Source organism: Phalacrocorax carbo, chromosome 21 (genome assembly GCF_963921805.1).
Source record: "Phalacrocorax carbo chromosome 21, bPhaCar2.1, whole genome shotgun sequence".
NCBI lineage: Eukaryota > Metazoa > Chordata > Aves > Suliformes > Phalacrocoracidae > Phalacrocorax > Phalacrocorax carbo.
The window spans coordinates 7,808,144-7,825,751 of NC_087533.1; the positions used below are offsets into that span (position 1 = coordinate 7,808,144).

At 64.4% G+C, this 17,608-nt stretch overlaps 2 protein-coding genes across 6 annotated transcripts; both read right to left on the minus strand.

Moving 5' to 3' along the window:
* Nucleotides 1–347: 347 nt before the first annotated feature.
* On the minus strand, nucleotides 348–7,645 carry SIDT2 (SID1 transmembrane family member 2). 4 transcript variants are annotated; one of them, XM_064470723.1, is made up of 28 exons: nucleotides 7,226–7,645; nucleotides 6,895–7,016; nucleotides 6,597–6,758; nucleotides 6,448–6,493; nucleotides 6,225–6,326; nucleotides 6,063–6,146; nucleotides 5,809–5,920; nucleotides 5,604–5,669; nucleotides 5,398–5,491; nucleotides 5,190–5,245; nucleotides 4,892–4,903; nucleotides 4,715–4,786; nucleotides 4,559–4,633; nucleotides 4,214–4,276; nucleotides 3,662–3,783; nucleotides 3,496–3,569; nucleotides 3,336–3,402; nucleotides 3,114–3,187; nucleotides 2,871–2,994; nucleotides 2,663–2,780; nucleotides 2,452–2,588; nucleotides 2,261–2,369; nucleotides 2,095–2,171; nucleotides 1,924–1,970; nucleotides 1,522–1,627; nucleotides 1,288–1,398; nucleotides 1,094–1,207; nucleotides 348–1,017 (listed from the first exon to the last, which is right to left on the minus strand). In XM_064470723.1, exons 1-28 carry the CDS (start codon nucleotides 7,424–7,426, stop codon nucleotides 955–957), a joined length of 2,610 nt encoding a protein of 869 aa, XP_064326793.1. In that variant the 5' UTR covers nucleotides 7,427–7,645; the 3' UTR covers nucleotides 348–954. The 4 variants fall into 4 exon arrangements, with proteins under 4 accessions (XP_064326793.1, XP_064326794.1, XP_064326795.1 ...); XM_064470724.1 differs by lacking the exon at nucleotides 4,892–4,903; XM_064470725.1 differs by lacking the exon at nucleotides 4,214–4,276.
* Nucleotides 7,646–9,854: 2,209 nt separating this feature from the next.
* Nucleotides 9,855–17,416, minus strand: PAFAH1B2 (platelet activating factor acetylhydrolase 1b catalytic subunit 2). Of its 2 annotated transcripts, none has more exons than XM_064471003.1 (6): nucleotides 17,296–17,416; nucleotides 16,489–16,570; nucleotides 15,926–16,015; nucleotides 15,006–15,122; nucleotides 13,924–14,046; nucleotides 9,855–13,324 (listed from the first exon to the last, which is right to left on the minus strand). In XM_064471003.1, the coding sequence occupies exons 1-6, from the start codon at nucleotides 17,328–17,330 to the stop codon at nucleotides 13,046–13,048; spliced, it is 726 nt and encodes a 241-aa protein (XP_064327073.1). In that variant the 5' UTR covers nucleotides 17,331–17,416; the 3' UTR covers nucleotides 9,855–13,045. The 2 variants fall into 2 exon arrangements, with proteins under 2 accessions (XP_064327073.1, XP_064327072.1); XM_064471002.1 differs by having other exon boundaries at nucleotides 16,489–16,576; nucleotides 17,296–17,414.
* Between the last annotated feature and the right edge of the window lie 192 nt (nucleotides 17,417–17,608).

Here is a 17,608-nt window from a genome sequence, read left to right on the forward strand (position 1 = left end):
CCTGCGGTGCCAAGGGGAGCCCCAGCCTCCCAGGACCCTCACAGCCCCGTGAAGTGGGACCCCCTGGGCATCCCTAACCCCCTTGGGGCTGCCAGCACCCCCACCCCCCCAGACCTGCCTCCTGCAGCCCCTGTGCCACACAGGCGGGCTCCAGGGCAGGAGGCCAGCAGCAGTGCTGCCTCTTATCCCAAAGTCCCAGTGGGAAGGAGGAGCTGGCACCACAGCAGAGTGCAGCTGACATCTGGTAGCAGCCCAGCAGGGCAGAGCCCGCCACCCCCGCTGCACCCTCGGGGACCCCTGGGGACCCCCAGGCTCCCGCTGCCCAGGCAGGAGGCAACAGGCACAGGCAAAGTGCAGACACTTTAATGCAAGTCCCTTCCCAGCAGACCCACGCACGGAGAGCACGCGACAGCCTTGGTGGGGAGCCGCGACCGGGGGCCACAAGCGTCCGACACCCTCCTGGGACATGGAAGGGAAGGAGACGCGAGTGGGGTCTCTCCGGCCACCGCGCCGGGCACACGCACCCCACCTCCCACCCACACGACTCAGGCACTGAAGAGAGACCCGCACCCGCATGCTCGGGGGGCCACGGGGCTGCTGGCACGGCGCTCGCCCCGGCCCCCGCACCGCGGGACAACGGACACAGAGCAGCAGCAGCAGCACCTTTTCCAGTGTCTCTTGCCACCAAGGATGGGTGCCTCGGCGGCCCCCCAGCCCCGTTCTTGGCTACCATGAGCCCCAGGAATGGGCGCGCAGGGCCAGGGAGGGACCTGGCCGCAGGGGAGAGGCACACCAGGACCCCCGGGCTGCACGGGGAGGGGGACGGAGTGGCTGGTGGGACCCGCAGCACGGGCATCCCTCCCCAGGGGCACAGCCGCACCGGCACGTGCCCCCTCCCAGGGGCTGCAGCTGGGTGTTTGGCACAGTCCCAGGGCAGCGGGCGGCTGCGGGCCCCTAGAAGACGTAGATCTTGTCCCGCTGGACGCAGTCCAGGTCATCGTCGAGCGTCAGCAGCACCTGCGGACCAAGGGCTGCGGTGAGCCAGGGCAGCCAGGGGCTGCCGGCAGCCGTGCCGCCGGCGGCCACCACCTACCAGGAAGGAACCGAACATGGCGATGGAGGAGAGGAAGTGCCAAATGTCGTGGTCATCAAAGAAGTCGAGCAGGATGCAGTCACGGTTGTGCTCCCGGGACTCGGCCGGCGTTTTCTGTTGGGGACAGGGCCAGCCGTCACCGCACCGGCCGGTGCCCCCCCCCGCCTGCCCCACCGCGCCGCGCCCCCACTCACCTGCCAGGTGCTGAGCCCCTGGAAGAAGAAGAAGAGGGCAAAGCCCCAGACCACGGAGGTGCTGATGATGCAGAGCAAGGGGATGAGCTTGATGCGCTCGCCGCTGCGGAGCTGTGGGAAAGGCCAGTGTCAACGCGCGGGCGGGCGCTGGCAGGGGTGCCCGTCCCTGCCCTGCCCTCCCACCGGGCACGCAGCGCCCGCACAGCCACGCCAGGGCCAGGGCTTGCCTCCCACCTTCATGATGATGTAGAAGGCGAAGTAGAGGAGGAGGTTGCAGATGCCGATGGCCAGCAGGTAGGAAGCGAAGTCATTGGGGCGGACAATGAGGCCGTAGGCAGCGCTGGGAAGGCAAGGACAGGCAGCGGGGTCAGCGCAGCCTGGGGCGTCCCCCCGCCCACTGTACCCCTGCACCCTGCTTTCCCCTAGACACCCCGGCAGCCCCCAGGAGATCGGGCGGCACGTGGGGACGCCAGGGCTGCTGCAGCTATGGTGGGAACCTGCCGTGCTCAGCTCACAGCTGTCACGAGCTGGCGGTCCTCAGCCCAGCCCCAGCGGAGGGGTCTGCAGCTGGGAGGGTGTCGGGCCAGGCTGGGAGAAGCAGTGCAGGGTCTGGACCGTGCCCGGCTCCGCACTTACAGCGACCAGTTGACGATGTTTCCCATGACCAAGAGCACCATTCGATCCTGCAAAGGGCGAGAGGGGGCTGTGAGGGGCGGGCAGCCGGCCGCTTCGGGGAGGGAGGGCCCCCCGCGGGGTCTCCGTGGAGGCGGGGAGCCCAGTGCTGCGAGCCGCAGTGCCAACACTCACCACGTACATGGGCCCGCTGCACTGCCGGACACAGTCCGTGTACAGCACGTGCAGGATCCTGCGCAGGATGCCCGAGTCTGTGGGAGAGGAGAGGTTGTGCCGGGGGGCATCTCCACACTGTCCCCAACCCCACCCGCCCCGCTCGCAGCGGTGCCCCCTGCCTCACCCAGCTTCCAGCGCCCCATGTAGTAGAGTTGGGTGCTGAGCAGCAGGGTGGCCACGATGTGGATGATGGAGAAGACGATCCAAAAGGCCGTGTTCCCCTTGCCGAAGACCTGCAGGGCGAGGGGGCGGCGGGCAGCAGGCTGTGGGGGCGACCGGCCGCCCCCCGCCCCCACTGGCACCCGCCGTACTCACCACGCCGATGACGGAGAAGAAGATGACGAGGGCCAGGCAGGCGTAGGCGCTGTAGGCGCTGGCGTTGATGTCTGGGTGGCGCTTCTGGTAGAGCTTCAGCATGCAGAGCCCGGCGATCATGTACATGAAGGAGGTGTCTGCGGGGGGGTGCAGTGGTAAGCGGGGTGGGGGTGGCCCCGGCGCGGGTGGCGGCGGGCAGGGGGGCACTCACCGAACTGGAAGTTGGTGTAGTTGGGGCAGACATGGTAGCAGGCGCTGAGCAGCCCCTCCATCATGAGTGCAGTGCCCATGGCGTAGAAAAGCCCAAAGTGCTTGGGGATGCCGCACTCCTGGGGGTGGGAGGGGAGGGAGGGGCAGCGGGGGTCCTGGGCGGCTGAGACCCCCCCGGGCACGCAGCCCGACGGCCGCCCGTCCCTTACCAGGGCGTGGGCGTCGTTGCGCATGAGCGCCCGGTTGTAGTTGATCTCCCGCTGCAGGATGATGAGCAGGAAGAGCAAGCCCAGCAGGACGTAGCCCAGGTTGCTGAGGATGTTGTTGAAGGCGCTGCGAGGGGAGCAGTCCGGACGTGGGTGCTGCAGACCCCTCTCCCTCCCCAGGGCCCCACCGCAGGCCTGCCTCACGTGTGGGGGACCCCCACCCGCCCACCATCCCCCTGAACCCACCTGAGGTTCCCCAGCGGGTGAGCGCACAGAAAGTTGTAGTAGCAGATGTCCTGGTTGCCGGTGACGTTCACCACCTGCGCGCGCGGGCACGGTGAGAGCAGGCGGCGGCGGGACGTGGGCACACGGGGGACGCCCAGGGACGTCCCCATCGTGGCTGGGGAGCACACTAGGGGACCACAGCCCCCACAGCTCCCCATTTGCTGCTGCTGTGGCCCCACTTACCGTCTGGTAGGTGATGACGAGCTGGACGACGGGGAGGGCGTAGAAGACAGCGATGGTGGCGATGTTCCTGGGAGAGGCAGGGGGGCGTCAGGGGGTCCTGCTACCCACCCTGGGTTGGGACACTGCTCTGTGCCCCCTGTCCCCACCGCCCCCCACTCACCAGAAGTAGATCTGGTACTTCTTCCGCAGCACCCGCTTGTCCTTGCGGGCCAGGTCGGCCACGCAGAGGTATTGCTGGAAGGAGAGGCAGGTGGAGGGGCTCGCCCCGGCTGGTGGGCAGCAGCCAGCGGGGGCCGGGGGGCCGGGGGGCACGCGGCGGGACGCACCTTGGTGCGGATGACGTTCTTGTCGTAGTCAATGTCGGCCAGCGTGTCGTAGTCGTCCTCCTCGACGGAGCTGAGCGAGTCCACGCGCGGCCGGCCGGCCACATTCTCCAGCGACCGCTCCCCTGCAGCCGAGCCGGGGCCATTAGCAGAGCCCCGAGCCCGAGCCCACCTCGGTGCCCATCCCACGGGACCCCAATCACCCCCAATTAACCGCTCAGCTGCCAACTCATGCCGGGGACAGGCTCCAGCTCTGCGCAGACCCCCGCACGGCCCACGCCCCAGGGACACACGCTGGCTGGGCTGGCACGGGCGAGCATCACCCCGGGCCCGGTCCCCCGGGCCCCTGCTGGGCTGGGGTCAGCTGGGGGCCGGGAGGGCGCTGTCCTCCCCCTGCCCCGCAGCCTCTTGGGCCATGGCAGGGGCTGCCGGGTGGCTGCCATTGCTCTGAGGGAGAGGAGGAGGGAGCAGAGGTGCTCAGCACCCTGGGCGCAAGCTTGGGGCAGGGCAGATTTTGGTTTGATTGGCCCGTCCCTGCCCAGTTCCAGCATCTACCCATGGCAATGCTCAGCGGCCTCATCGGGGCGGAGGGCGTGCGCCGCTTGAACTGCTCCTGCCCTTCAAAGGAAAGCCAGAGTTATCGGAGCAGGAACGGGGCCGAGCCCCTGGGGGGTTCCCCGGCGCGTGCCCGCCCCGCTGGCTGGCGGCGCCGATGGAGACCCCGCTGCGGGCTTGCACGGAGGGGCTGGCACCCAGGAACCCCTCCTGGGAGATGGAGGGGGCAGAGCCGGGATGCTGCCAGCAGCACAGCACTGTCGGGGCAGCCCGGTGTTGCCCAGGCACGCTGGCTCTGCAGGGCTGCAGCCGTGCCAGCCGCCGCACCACTGCCCCGGGACTCACCCACGTAGCTGTAGGGGACTTCTGCCGAGCCCATGCTGTCCATGGTGCCCTCAGCGCTGCTGGAGGAGCCGTTACCTGCAGCAAGGACGGCCAGACAAGGTGGGCACGGCTGCCTGCCGACAGGCAGGGAGGTGAGGGACGGCACGCGGCACTCACCGAAGGAGCCGTAACCGTAGCTTTTGTAGGTGGCATGGCCCAGGAAGGAACTGGGGATGCTGCGGGCATGCCCTGCAAGGCAGGAGGGTCCCCGTCAGCTGCCGGCAGCGCCCCGTGCCCCCGCCCTGGCACGGGAGCGAGCTTGCAGCCAAGGACAGAGCAGATGCTGGCACCTACCCAGTAGAGAAGCTGGGCGTCCCCGGAAAGCCATGGAAAGAAAGAGACAGACTTGGTGAGACACCCAAGCCCCAGCACAGCCCTGCCAGCCCCACAGCAGTGACCCCCGAGCCCCAGAACGTCCCTGTCCCCCTGACATTGGGATTTGTCCCCAGGAAGCTGGGGGACAAGCTCAGGGGGAAAGTGGGGAACTCCAGCATAACTGAGGGCTTCGCCACGGGCTCAAGAGGGCAAAATAACCGGGAATCCCCCGGGCAGGCAGACCCGCCACGTGCCGCCGCTGCCTCCAGCCCCTCACCCGTGTCCAGGCTGGGCGAGTCCATGGCTGCCAGGAGCCCCTTCCTCTTCTGCTGCCTGCCGAGGGAAGTGGCCGTGAGCAGCGCCGTGCCGGCAGCCAGTGGCGAGGGGGCTCAGCACGCCCGAGGGCCCCCACCGCGCCGGGACCGTGCGCCGGGAGTGGGCCGGCAAGGCACCCACAGGTTCAGCAGCGACGCCCGGGAACTCACCGGCAGCTCTCCCAGCAGCTGATGAGCAGCGTGAGGATGTAGAAGGAGAGGAAGATGGCCAGGCAGAAGAGCATGCTCCTCACATAGGCCTCCGCTGTCCAGAGCCGGGACAAGCCCTCAGGGGGAGCGGCAGCCCTGGGGACCTGCCACGGGGCCCCCTGCGGAGCCCAGCACCCCCACCCCCAAACAGCCACTCCCCAGCTTACAGGTTATGGTGGGCGACACCATCACCTCCAGCATCTTCTGCCGGTTGTGCTGATCCACGGGTTCATCTGGGAGAAGGCACGGGCCAGGGGCTCAGCCCTCTGCGGACGCCGCCCCTCACCCTGTCCCCAGCATGTTTCCAGCACACGACCTGCGGTGTCAGGGACGCACTCACAGGTGGGCGCTTCCCCCAGCCCCCCGGCATACCTGGTGAGGCATCTCTGGAGAGGGGGTAGTAGGGCAGAGGCCCCCCGCACGCCTCATCCTCCGTCTTCACCACCACCACCACGTAGAAGCTGTTGCTGGGGAAATCCTTCTTCTGCGGTGGCCCTCCCGGGGGGGGGTGGGAGACAGGGGTCAGCAGAGCCCAGCCGGGGGTCCCTGGGGGCGCGGGGCCACCCCAGCACAGTAACCTCTGCAAGCTCTGCTAACCGGCGCTACCTGCCCAGCCCCACGCCCACCTGCACCGTGATGGCCGCCTTCTTCGTCATGGTCTGGTACATCCCGATGAAGGCCACGTTGTTGTCCAAGTCGTAGACGGGGCACTGCAGGGGCAGAGGGGCCGTCAGCCCTGCCGGGTGTCACGGGTCGCCCCGACAGGAGGCCCCACCACCCAAACCTACCAGGATGTCCTGGATGGAGATGACAGAGCAGGGGAAAGCCATGGCCGAGGTCACCTTCACGATCACCGAGTCCACTCCCTTGGGAAACTCGTACTTGAAATACTAGGGGAGGGGGGGAAGGACCCGTCACTGCTCTGGCGGCTGTGCTCTCCTCCCTGGGCTGGCCTGGGCGCAGACCCTTTCCCACGGCACGCCGCGCCATGCCACGCCGGCCCCTCCTCACCTGCGGCTGGGCTGCCGTGGCGTTGAAGCTGAACCTTTGGTTTGTCCTGCGAAGAGCATGGGAAGGGATGATGGCCAGCGAGGGAGCCCGCAGCCCCGGCAGGCAGCGGCCGCGCAGGGCTGGGGGCCGGGGCGCGGGGCTCCCCTCACCGCAGCACGAAGTTCTCCACATGGGTGACCCGCAGCTGGTAGGAGGCGTTGAGGGACAACGTGGAGACGTCCACGTAGAAGTGCTGGGTCTCCACCTCCGCCTTGGTCCGGGGCTGGCAGAGCGTGCGGCTCACCTCCTGGTACGCGTACTTCCGCTGGTACCTGGGCAGGCAGAGCGCCCGCCGAGCTGTGCCGTGCCCGCCGCCCCCGAGCCCTGCCCGCCGGGACCCCCGCCCGCCCGCCGGTCCTCGCGGCTCGGCCGGGCAGGGGGGCAGCGTCCGCCCCCGCCGATACTCACAGACCCCGGAGGATGAGAGGCACCTGGAAGGAGACGACAGCCTCCTTCTGCCTCACCACGAAGAGGACGGGCAAGTCCTTGTGGTCCGAGAGGACGTTCACCGACACCCGCACGCCCTCCGTCTGCGGGGAGAGCGGGAAGGCGAGGCGTTGGCCGGGCAGCGCCGGCCGCAGCAGGCTCGTCCCGGACTTTGCTCGGCCCTTGTGGCAGGGGATGCCTCCCCGTCGCGGGGACCGCCGGCCGCCCTCCGCGCCCCAAAGCCGCGTCTCCGGGGACCCGGGGGAAGGGGACCGCGCGGCGGGAGCGGGCAGCGGCCACCCCGCCGGCTCACCCTGTTCCTCTGGACGCTGTGGTTGAAGGCGTAGATGTTGAGCAGGCTGGCGTCCACCCAGTCGGTGTAGGTGGTGTTGAAGCGGGCCTCCTTCGCCTTCACCGTCGGGGAGCCGCGGGGCTGGGGCAGGGCTGGCGGCAGGGCCAGCAGCGCCCAGGCCAGCAGTGCCCGGGCCAGCGCGGCCGCCCCGGGACCCGCCATCCCGCCAGCATCCCCGGCCGGCCAAGGTCCGCCGGGCGGGCCGGGTGACGGGCCGGGCGGCGGGGGGGTCAGCCGGGGCGCGCCCGGGCACCCCGCCCCATGGCGCTGCCGCTGCCGGGCGCCCCGGGCCGGGCGGGCGCTGCGGGGGAGCCCCGGGCCGGCGCCGGGGTCGGGGCCCGCCGGCGGTGCCCGGTGTCGGATCCCGGCGGCGCTGGCGGTGCCGGTGCCGGTGCCGGTGCCGGTGCCGGTGCCGGTGCCGGTGCCGGTGCCGGTACTTGCGCCTCCCCGGTCCGCAGGCGGCTGTAAACACGGTGGCCGGCGGTGACGTCAGGTACCGTCACACGTTAAAGGGCCAGGCTGGGGAAGTGACGCGGCGGCGGGCGGCGCCGGCGTCCCCTGCCCGGGGGGACCGGCCCCCTCGGCAGCCCTCGTCCCGCCGGGGAACCCCGCTCCGTGCGGCTCCCCTGCCCCGGGGGAGCTTCTAGGGAGAGCCCCGCCCCATAGGGGACCCACAGGGGAGCCCCTGCCCCATATAGGACTCCTCAGGGGATGCCAATCCCATATAGGACCCCACAGGCGAAGCCTCATCCCACAGGGGAGACCCTGCCCCTTATGGGAACCCACAGGGGAAGCCCTGTCCTGTAGAGGAGCCCCATCCTGTAGGGGAGCCCCTGCACCATAGGGGACCCCATAGGTGAAGCCCCGTCCCGTATGGGATCCCCTGCCCCATACAGGACCCTGCAGGGGAGCCCCAGCTGCACGGGGCAGTGCCCAGCCCCAGGGGCCGGGCAGGGACAGCCCCCCCCCGCCCCAGGCAACCCCCCCGGGTCACGCAGATGCTGCCCGTGCCCCTCTGATGGGAACGGGACCCGTCCCTCTGTGGAGCCCCCAGCTTGGGGGGGGCCCGGGGCTGAGCGAGGCCGCCCCAGCCTCCACGTCCGCCCCGGCAGCATCCGGAGGTGTTCATGGCTGCCGGCGGCCTCGCTCACGGGGCCGACACGTGGCAGGGACTACCTGCCACCAGCTGTCCCCGCCAGCGACCCGACCCGACCCGGCCCGACGGGCGCCGCAGGGACGCCGCCAAGCCCTCCCGCTCCCAGCTCCGATGAGTCGGTGCGGCCGCCTGGTCCGGACGGACGAGCTGCCGCGGTAATCGCGGGGTGTGCCACGCAGGGGCCGTGACCAGCCCTGGTCTGCCGCGGGAGGAAACCCCGCTCCCGGTCCCTCCTGGGCGCGGGGACTCCTCCCTTGGCCAGGGCCCCGCGGGCGGCAGCGCCCCTGCGGCCAGCGCCCGTGAGGTCAGACGGCACCTCTGGCCGCCCGCCCGAGCCTCTCGCCCAGCCTGCCCGCCTCCGGACTCCGCGCGTGTCAGGGCACGGAAGACTTCCCTCTCCGGGTTTCTGCGCCGGGGCTCCCCTTCGTCACCGGTGGTTGAAGTAACGTGAAGTTTTTCCACGGCGCCGTTCATCGGGGGAGCGATGTCATGCAGCATTTTAGCGTGCATCGCCCTCCAACAGCCCGTCCCCGCGACCGACACACTTCCCCCTTACGCTCCTCTAAGGGCTCTGTGGCCAGGATGCCGCATTTTTGTGTCTGCAAATGGGGCTTTTTTTGGTTGTAGAGCCCCTGACAAAAGCTCAGCCCCGCGCAATCTCGCAGCAAGCCATTCTCTAGGCTTGAGCTGACATCCAAGACCTGTGCTGCGCGTTTCCCTCTGTTCTCTGCGGGACAAACGTAAAGAGACAAGAGCGCTGCTGCTATTGTGCACTTTTATTTCTATAGGTCCTCTCACCGAGGATCCCAAAGCACTTTTCAGACAGTCTGCACATTGTTTCCAGGCTACGGGTGGTGACGCTGTCAGCAGATGGAACGACTTGCTCGGGGACAGATGGACGCCCATGCAGGAGCTAGAAGCAGAACTCTGACCGACTCCTAAACTCAAGCGTTGCCTCCGCAGGGGCAACTGCAGGTCAGGTTGCGTGGCGAAGCGCGCTCCCTGTTCACTTCAGGGTCATTGAAAAGAAATCACCGAGTGATCAACTGCACGCTGACGTCCTGCCGAGGGCCGGAATGCCGGTCACCTTCGCCTGCAGAGCCCTGCTCACAGCTTCGGGTACAGGACCTAAGCTCTGCACGGCCAAAGGAGAGGAAAAACCCCAAAATGCCCCCCAGCAGGGCAGGGGAAAGAACAGGTATTAAGTGAGGAGGGAGGGTCCAGTTGAGCACGACCCCGAAGCTCCCCGGGAGGGAACGCTACGGGTGCCTGTGGCAGGAGTCCACCTGGCAGCGCCGTGTGGGGCAGCGCCGTGTGGGGCAGCGCTGCCCCGGCTGCGTCCCCGAGCCCCGCAGAGACAAAAGGGAACACAGAGAGGGAAGGAAAGACGCGGGCGCCTAGGCGCGCACACACACACATAGAGGCTGCAACAGGGTGGGGTGAAACATTGACATTTATATCGAAATATGCACTAACAGAGTGAGCTCTACCAGCCGATGCATTTTTGCCAAAGCAGAATCGCAATTTTTTGTGTCCCGGGGAAGGTTCAGGGCGGTGAGCAGTGCGAGGGCAGCGTGCCCAGGGAGGGCAGCGTGGGGGGAGGCTGTGGCCCCGGTTTGGGCTCTCCTCCTCGCAGGTCCCCAGGCATGCCACAAGACACTCTCCCAGTCACATCTTTTGCTTCGTTTTCCTCTCTGCTGCAATAGACGTGAAACTGACGACGCGAAACTGACAACAGTCAAGGAGGAGAGAGCAGGAGGAGAGGGCGGGCTCCCGCTCCAAACACAACCGCGGTGGTTATGGGGGGGAGTAGCCTGGCTCTTTACGGCCAACCCTTCCCGCTGGCCAGGCAGGGGGAGCCCAGCCCCGACCCCAAGGGATGTCGGCCACCCAGGGCTGGAACCGAAGCTTGTCATCACGTCTTGCGACCAGGCGCTCGGTTTCCGTCCCAGGCCAGCGAGAAGGGAGGACCCCTCCTTGCCCTCCCGCAAAACCTCGCGGCTGCAAGCAGGACGGCGACGAGTGGAGCTCCAGTCTGAGTGGAGGGGGAGCCGCCCTCACTTTTTTTGTGTGGTGCCAGCACTATCAGAGATGGTTTCGGGAGCTGAGGAGGGCCACGAGCAACCAACCAGGCGTGGAGCATGGCACCTTAGCAAGCCAAGCCTCAGTGGAGCCAGCAGAGCCATCCTCAGTCACGCTGCAGAAGGCCCAGGAGCCTGCCAGACCCCCCAGTCCGCTCAGCGCCCTGCCGAGTGTGGCTGACTCACAACCGAACACAGCCTTGGCTCCATGGTGCCGAGCTGAGAAGCCAGAGCCTTTTACTGGAGATTACGCTCCTGGTTAGCATCGCTTTTGCCATGTGCAGCGGCAGCAGGGAGGGAAGCAGGGCTGCACAGATCAAACTAGCATGCTGCCTTTTCACATGAGCCTGGAAACCTGAAAAGCTCACGGGGAGCAGAGTGTGTTTTATCCCGCCCCCTAAGGGGTGCGTGGGGGTGGGATAAGTCCTTTCCCCAGGAATCCTCCACTGTAGCCTATTTTTAACATCTGATTTTCCAGTCTCCCTTGCCCCAGCTTCTCCAGCGAGCATCTCGGCGGAAGCATGAGCCACGTTCCCTCAAAGCCCGTCCCGCAAGGCAGCGGAGCTCCGGAGCGAGAGGCCGCACGAGCCCCGGGGAGTGGCACGTCCCTGGCCTGGGCTGCGGCAGGGGGACGGTCCGTAACCCCTCCCCTACCGCAGCACTCCAAAACTTCCTACTTCTGATCCCGGCAAGTGGAACGCTTCATCTTTCCTTCATCTGTGTGTAGATCACATATACTGGAAACGAAACACACACTATGCATGCAATCCAGGCAGAAATCCTGCTATGATCAAATCTACAGGAAGAGGGGAATGGAGTGGGGACATTAAAGCATTTCTCAGTGCTAGGTTATAGACGGCATTAAACACCAGCGCCCTTCCTTACAACAAAGGGCAGACAGACTATATACAGTACCTCTGTACTTCACTGCAGCAGGGGCACAGCAAGCAACCCGGACACCTAAACACCCCTCACTCGGAACACGGCGTGAAGTGCCCGCTACAAAGCCATCCGTTCCTCCGCGGCTTATCCGCCAGGAGCAGCAGGCGCGGCGGCGGCTCTCGGCCGGCTGCCGCAGTGCGAGCCGCGGCAGGGTCCGCGCGGCACCGCCAAGCTCTGGCAGGTAAGCCGAGGAGGGACAGAGCGCGTTTGAAAGTGTTTTATTGGCAAGTATAATTATCTGTTCATCTAGGGCTCTGCCTTTCTGGTCCAAACAAGCTTCTTTCTGAAAAGAGAGCACCTTTTGCTTTTCAGTGAAAGGCTGTTCCCATACGATCATCAGTAGAGCACAACCAGCCCTTGCAACAACAACGACAGAAAAACCAAAGCAGAATCCCGCCCAGCCGCAGGCCCCCCAGGAGGGCTCCTGCGCCTCCGCCTCCCTGGGCCAGAGGCAAGGAGCAGCGCCCGGGGCAGGAAAAGCTACACCTTGGCTGCGCTTTTTCCTGTAAAAGGCTGCAGCTGCTCCAATAAAATGTTTATACAGGTAAAACAGAAGCGATAAAGAAATATACACCTTGTAAAGCTTCAGACTGATTTAGGCCTTGCAGACGGGGGCTATTCATACGGGTTTCCTTTAGAAAAAAAAGGGTGCAACAGGCGTACGTTAAAAAAAAAGAAGAGAAAACAGAACAACGAACAGCACGGCAAAGAGCCCCGTGGCCCGGGCATCTCGGAGTAGCAGAAGGTTGGTTCTAGAGCAGCGAGGAAGCGACTGCCTTGTGTGGCGGTTACTGGACAACTAAAATCCTAAACCGAGCAACTGTTAAAAGCGAGCGACAGCACGCGCAGACGGGAGCAGAGACGAGGCCAGCCAGCAGCACCGGAATGAGCCTACCCCAGGGAGAGCTACGCGGGAGGAGGGGGCCCCCCGGCTAGCGGGCGCCGTGAAAGGAGCGCAGGAACAAGCCCCTGGGAGCGTCACACAAGTTCGGGTAACCGTTTGCTTCTTCACCTTTCGGAACTCCAGTTTCACGCTGCTTCAGAAAGGAGGAGTGAGAAAGCAACACGCATCACTTAAAACCCCCCAGGAAAAACCAAGAAACCCAAACCTAAACAAACAAATGAAAAAAAAACTTTAAAGGTGGGACCGAGTTTGGAAAAATGCATCTGTTCTGGCTTTTGCAAGTGGAATGTGATTCTTGTTCACAGGCTAATACACAGAGCACAATCCCCCCCCGCCGGGACCGGTGAGCCAGGAGCTGCGCGCGGGCTGTCGGACAGGCTACAAGGGTTCTAGGACAACCACAGAGCAACAAGACATGAGAGGGGCACAGAGCGACAGCCCTGTTCTCGGTTTAAACGAGGAATGGTTTAACAGTAAAACTCTTCTTCAGCTAATTTCCTCCTGCAATAAAACCAAGCAAGCTGGCCCTCCTACGTACGAGACCAGTTAAACGTTAGCCTTCCCCCTCAAAACACTAGGTACGAACATCCGGTAACATTCTACAATGGAAAGTGCTTTAAGAAAGAAGGATTCTGTAGTGCCAGTGAGAGAACTGATCGGGTGGGCTGGATGACGCTGCTAATGCCGACGTCAGCTACTCAGGCCAGGGCGGCTCGTTTCTCCTCGGGGGTCTCCTCCAGCAGCTGCATGATCAGTTCGTGGAGGGGTTTGCAGATCTTTGCGTAGCCCCCTCCCGTCAGGTGCAGGAAATCAAACATGTCGTGGTAGGAGATGGTGCCATCTGAGTGCACGAAGCCGACGTCCACATCCAGAAGCTGGACATTGGGCAGTTTGGGGAGCGAGGCTTTTAGCAGGTGATTCACCTTGGCGTTCTTCTGCCGCAGCGGGTTTGGCTTCTCTCCGCGAGGTAGCAGGCCCTGGCACAAGGAGGAGACAAAAAAGAGCTTCATACGACTCTGATGGCGTAGCAATGCCTGCCTTCCCTTCCAGCTCCGGCCGCCTTCCAAGATTTAAGGTGGCTGTGCCGAGGAACTCATCCCTTGCGTCAGGCCTTGCCCATTCAGACCTGATTTGAAATGCAACTGAAGGAGCCGTACGAGCTACAAGCGCAACTGGCACAGCACCTGCCTGCTGCCTTCCCCCTCCCCCACAACAACACATCAGTTGTGCTCTCTGCGCAAGCTCTCAGCAGCGTGCTGGATGCCATCACCCAGCTCCTCGACCGGAGGGGCACCGGCTACCCTGCTGGGACAAGGAAGCCCGGCCCTGGGCAGCTTTTCTCCCCCCGACGGGCCTTCTCCGACACCGCTTCTAAGCGGGACAGCGATACCGCTAACAGGCACGGTTACGGAGGGGCTGGAAGGACGACTTCTGCGAGGCCAAGTGAACGAGGGGAGGCTCACCAAAGCGGAAAACAAAGCAACCACCCTCCCCAGTAACAACCAGTAACTGTCAGTACCGCAGGGGCGCGGTACAGAGGACGCAGCCCATTTTCGCGGCGCTCCAAGAGACGTACCAGCACAATGACTTTGGCCTGTGGCTGCTGGGTGTTTATCAGGCGCACGATAGCCTCGATTCCACCCGCTACTTCCTCTGCTGTGTTTTCATGGTTGTTTGTTCCGACCCAAACAACAATGACCTGCAGGGAGAAAATAAAATGTTTGTGACTCTTTCAGGATGAGTTGCAACAGGTTTGGTAACCCTAAAACCCTGTGTAGGCATCATCTGCGACCAACGAGCTACGTGAAGAGTCAGGCTTAAGGCTAAACCCAGGCTGCAGGAGGCCTTTGGCTGTCAGCTATGCTGATTTCCGAACAGCGCCTTTACAAGCTTCTCTTCTGGCCCTCAGTATGGATGAAGAGCTGGTGCTACTGAAGCCTTTCCGGACAGCCTGAGAGATGTCTGAGCCCACCCCATTTCCAAGCCTCCTAGGTAACATACTTGCAGGAGCCCACATCGGTCAAAAAAAGAGGGTAACGTGTATTTATACGGCACAGCGCAAGCTCCTTAGGGGCAGGAACAACTGTATGGCTCCACTCGGCACTTCAAGAGCGCAGGCTCCAACACGAGCAGCACAGCCTCCCCACCTGGGGAATGCGCCGCGTAGCAGCACCCTGACCATCCACCGCCTTCAGTAAAGATGCCCAGAACAGGGCGGTGGCTGTAGGTGCAGACCAGGAAGCTGATCTTCACCATGCACCCTGAACACCTCTGCTAACTCTTTATCCCTTTCTAGAGGCCGAGAGCGCGTCTCAGGCCTGAGAGACATGCTGCAACTCCAAACTACGCCTAGCTACAGCGAGTCATCAGCCTGAGCGACACTTTTGCTAGGACTGGGAGGCCACCTCTGTTTATTGATGACACCTTCCAACTGGCATACTCAGCAGCGTAAACCCTGCGTAGGAGAGGCGCAGCCCTCCTCCCAGACGCTTCTGGTTTAGCCAAACACATTCAGTACCTGACGCGCGCTCGGTGCCAATGGCTGCTGAAAGAAAAGGTTCTGTTACGAGTAACAGCTCGCTCGGTTCTGCGCCGCCCAAGCACTAAAGTCTCTTCCAAGCCAGCACAGGGCTGCGTGGTTTGCTTTTCTGCTTATACCTTCGGTTTAATGTTCTCCAGTTCCCCGTTCTTCAGCCTCCATAGAACATGTCCTGTGGTGTCTCCACCAATCCCAAAATTCAACGCGTGAAGCGGTGAGAAGAGCTCTCGCCATATCTGCAATCAGAAACCGATTTGCTGTTTCAGAGCAGTGTCCCGATAGTGAGAGATGCTACACAGACACGCGACACCTTTGTGGACACTGGAAGCAGCCGCGAGGCTCCCTCCGAAAACCTGCTTCTAGAAAGGTCATTTAAACACAGGGCGAGGCTTTACTCGGAGGTTGGAGGAGACAGGGCTGCTGGCGGTCCAGCACTCCGTCCTGGCACAACAGATGGGGAAGCACTCTCCAGCAGCTATCTGCCCACCCCATCAGAGACACAGCGAGCGCCGGATGTGCAGCAGGCCACCGTGTCCCTCCCTCCCTCCCCTAAGTACAGGGCTCTGAGAAGGGCATCTGTGGCCTCTAGAAATCCTTTTCATCACCAGGTAACTAGAAAAAAGGGGAGCAGCTCTTGCAAGACAAAGCTGCTCAGCTGCCGCCACGGCGGAGTGGCAGAACTCCTCTTTGCCCCAAGAGAGCTTTAGAGAAAAGCCGACGTGCTGACGCCCAGTGCACCACAAGTGCTAGAGGGTTCAACGCGTTCTGGCGATACGAGATACACCTACACAGATTTCAGTGGTGTGCCCTCTGGAGTTTGGAATCTGAGATTCGAGGAACCTGCGAGGGGTTGCGCAGGTGTGCCAAAACGGAGGCAGCCAGCGCCGGCTGCGGGGGAGGACTGCAAGTGGCTTACAGAAGGGGTAAACCAGCAGGATTTGCACAAGCACTGGGAAGAGAATGAAGCTGGGCAGCATAAACCAGGAGGGGCGGCAGTAAAATCGGGTAACCCCACTGTCCCCTGCCTTGCAAACAATACCTCGTACTGCTGTAGCAACTGCACCATGGAGTCACCCACGAAGAGCACGTCCGGCTCCTTATCTTTGCAGTCCAGGACAAACCTATTGTGCTGTTAAAAGAAAGCAGCAAGGTAAGACAGTTTCTCATCTCCTCGGCATCTCTGCTGCAGGACAGAAAGGGACAGTTGCCCAACCAGTTTCCCCCAGCCGCGCTATTCCCTCCGACACCCTTCTCTGCGTTAACCCATCAGCGGCCAGACGCTCCTCCTGACGACACAGAACCCAGCAGTGGCCTCGGTTCCGGCAAGAGCAGCGCCTACGCACTGCCACGCACCGGTAAGCCGTGAGCCTGCCAGGCACCCATTACTGTCACCGGCTACAGCACAGAGAAATTAACAGTTAGGCACTGCAGCGAGCGTCCTCTGGCTATCTCTCCCCGTCCAGGAGGAGGAAGCACAGCAGCAAGGGAGGGGCGGTCCAGACACTTTGCCTCTGCCATTTCCAGCTTTGTCACACAGCAGCCCACGGCCCTCCCAGCAAAGGGGACTCAACCTGGTACCACCACCGCCCCTCCCGGCCTCACCTGTGACATCCACCTGTCATCTCCCTGAACATCTTCAGCAGCGTGGGGAACTGCGGCCGGGTTCGAGTCTCCCTGGCTCATTCTGTTCCTGAGGAAAGAACGCGTTAGACGAGCTCCTTCCAGCGGAGATTCAGGCCTACGTGACTTCTGGCTGACAACTAAGCATGTTTTGTTCCACGCGCGGCTGCTGGATAGGCCCTGCAGGTGGCCCTCCCCACGCCATCTCCCGGCTGAATGGGTAAGCTAGAGCAGGTTGTAAAAAAAAAAAAGGAAAAGGGCCGTTTTGGGGAATGCCCTGCAGAAGTGTGCCTCGGCTGTGCAAGGCTTTGATAACATAGCGATAAGCGCTAACACGCCAGGGATTAGCCCCGGTTAGTATCGAGATGCACAGCTTATGGCAGCTGAGCTCTGTGGTTGAGCAGGATTATCTGGCTTCAGGGGGTTGATCCCGAAGGAACTGAGCCGGGAGGAGGGCGCGGGCCGGCGGGACAACGCTCCCAGCCACCACCCGGCCCAAGGGGAAAGCCGGGCCCAAGGCCAAAGCCCGGCCCAAGGGGAAAGCCGGGCCCAAGGCCAAAGCCCGGCCCAAGGGGAAAGCCGGGCCCAAGGCCAAAGCCCGGCCCAAGGCCGAAGCCCGGCCCCTCCCCCGGAGCTCGGTGCCGGCGGCGGGCGGCGGCCCCAGGGAGGCCGCGGGGGAGGCGGGGAGAGGCCGCGGCCCGGCTGCGCCTCCGCGGGGCCGCGCCGGGGGTGACAACGCCCCGCCCCGCCCCGCGCTCCCCCGGCCCCGGCCCCCGCCCCGGGACTCACGGCGGCTGCGGCTGCGGCTCCCCCCGCGACTCCATGGCGCTCTCGGGCGGGCGGGCGGCGCCTCCCTCCTCCCTCCCCTCGCCCCGGAGCCTCCCACCGCGCCTGCGCCGCCCCGCGCTTCCGCTTCCGCCCGCCGAACACTCCCGGCCCAACCGCCGCCCGGCCCGGCCGCCCCGCTTCCGCCCGCGCCGCCGGAAGTCCCGCCTACGGCGCTCCCGGCCGCCTAGACCCCTAGGCGGTGCTCGCCCTTGCGATGACGTCACCCTCTCGGGCGTGACGTCCGCCGCGTTATTCTCCCGCCGGCTGCCCTGCG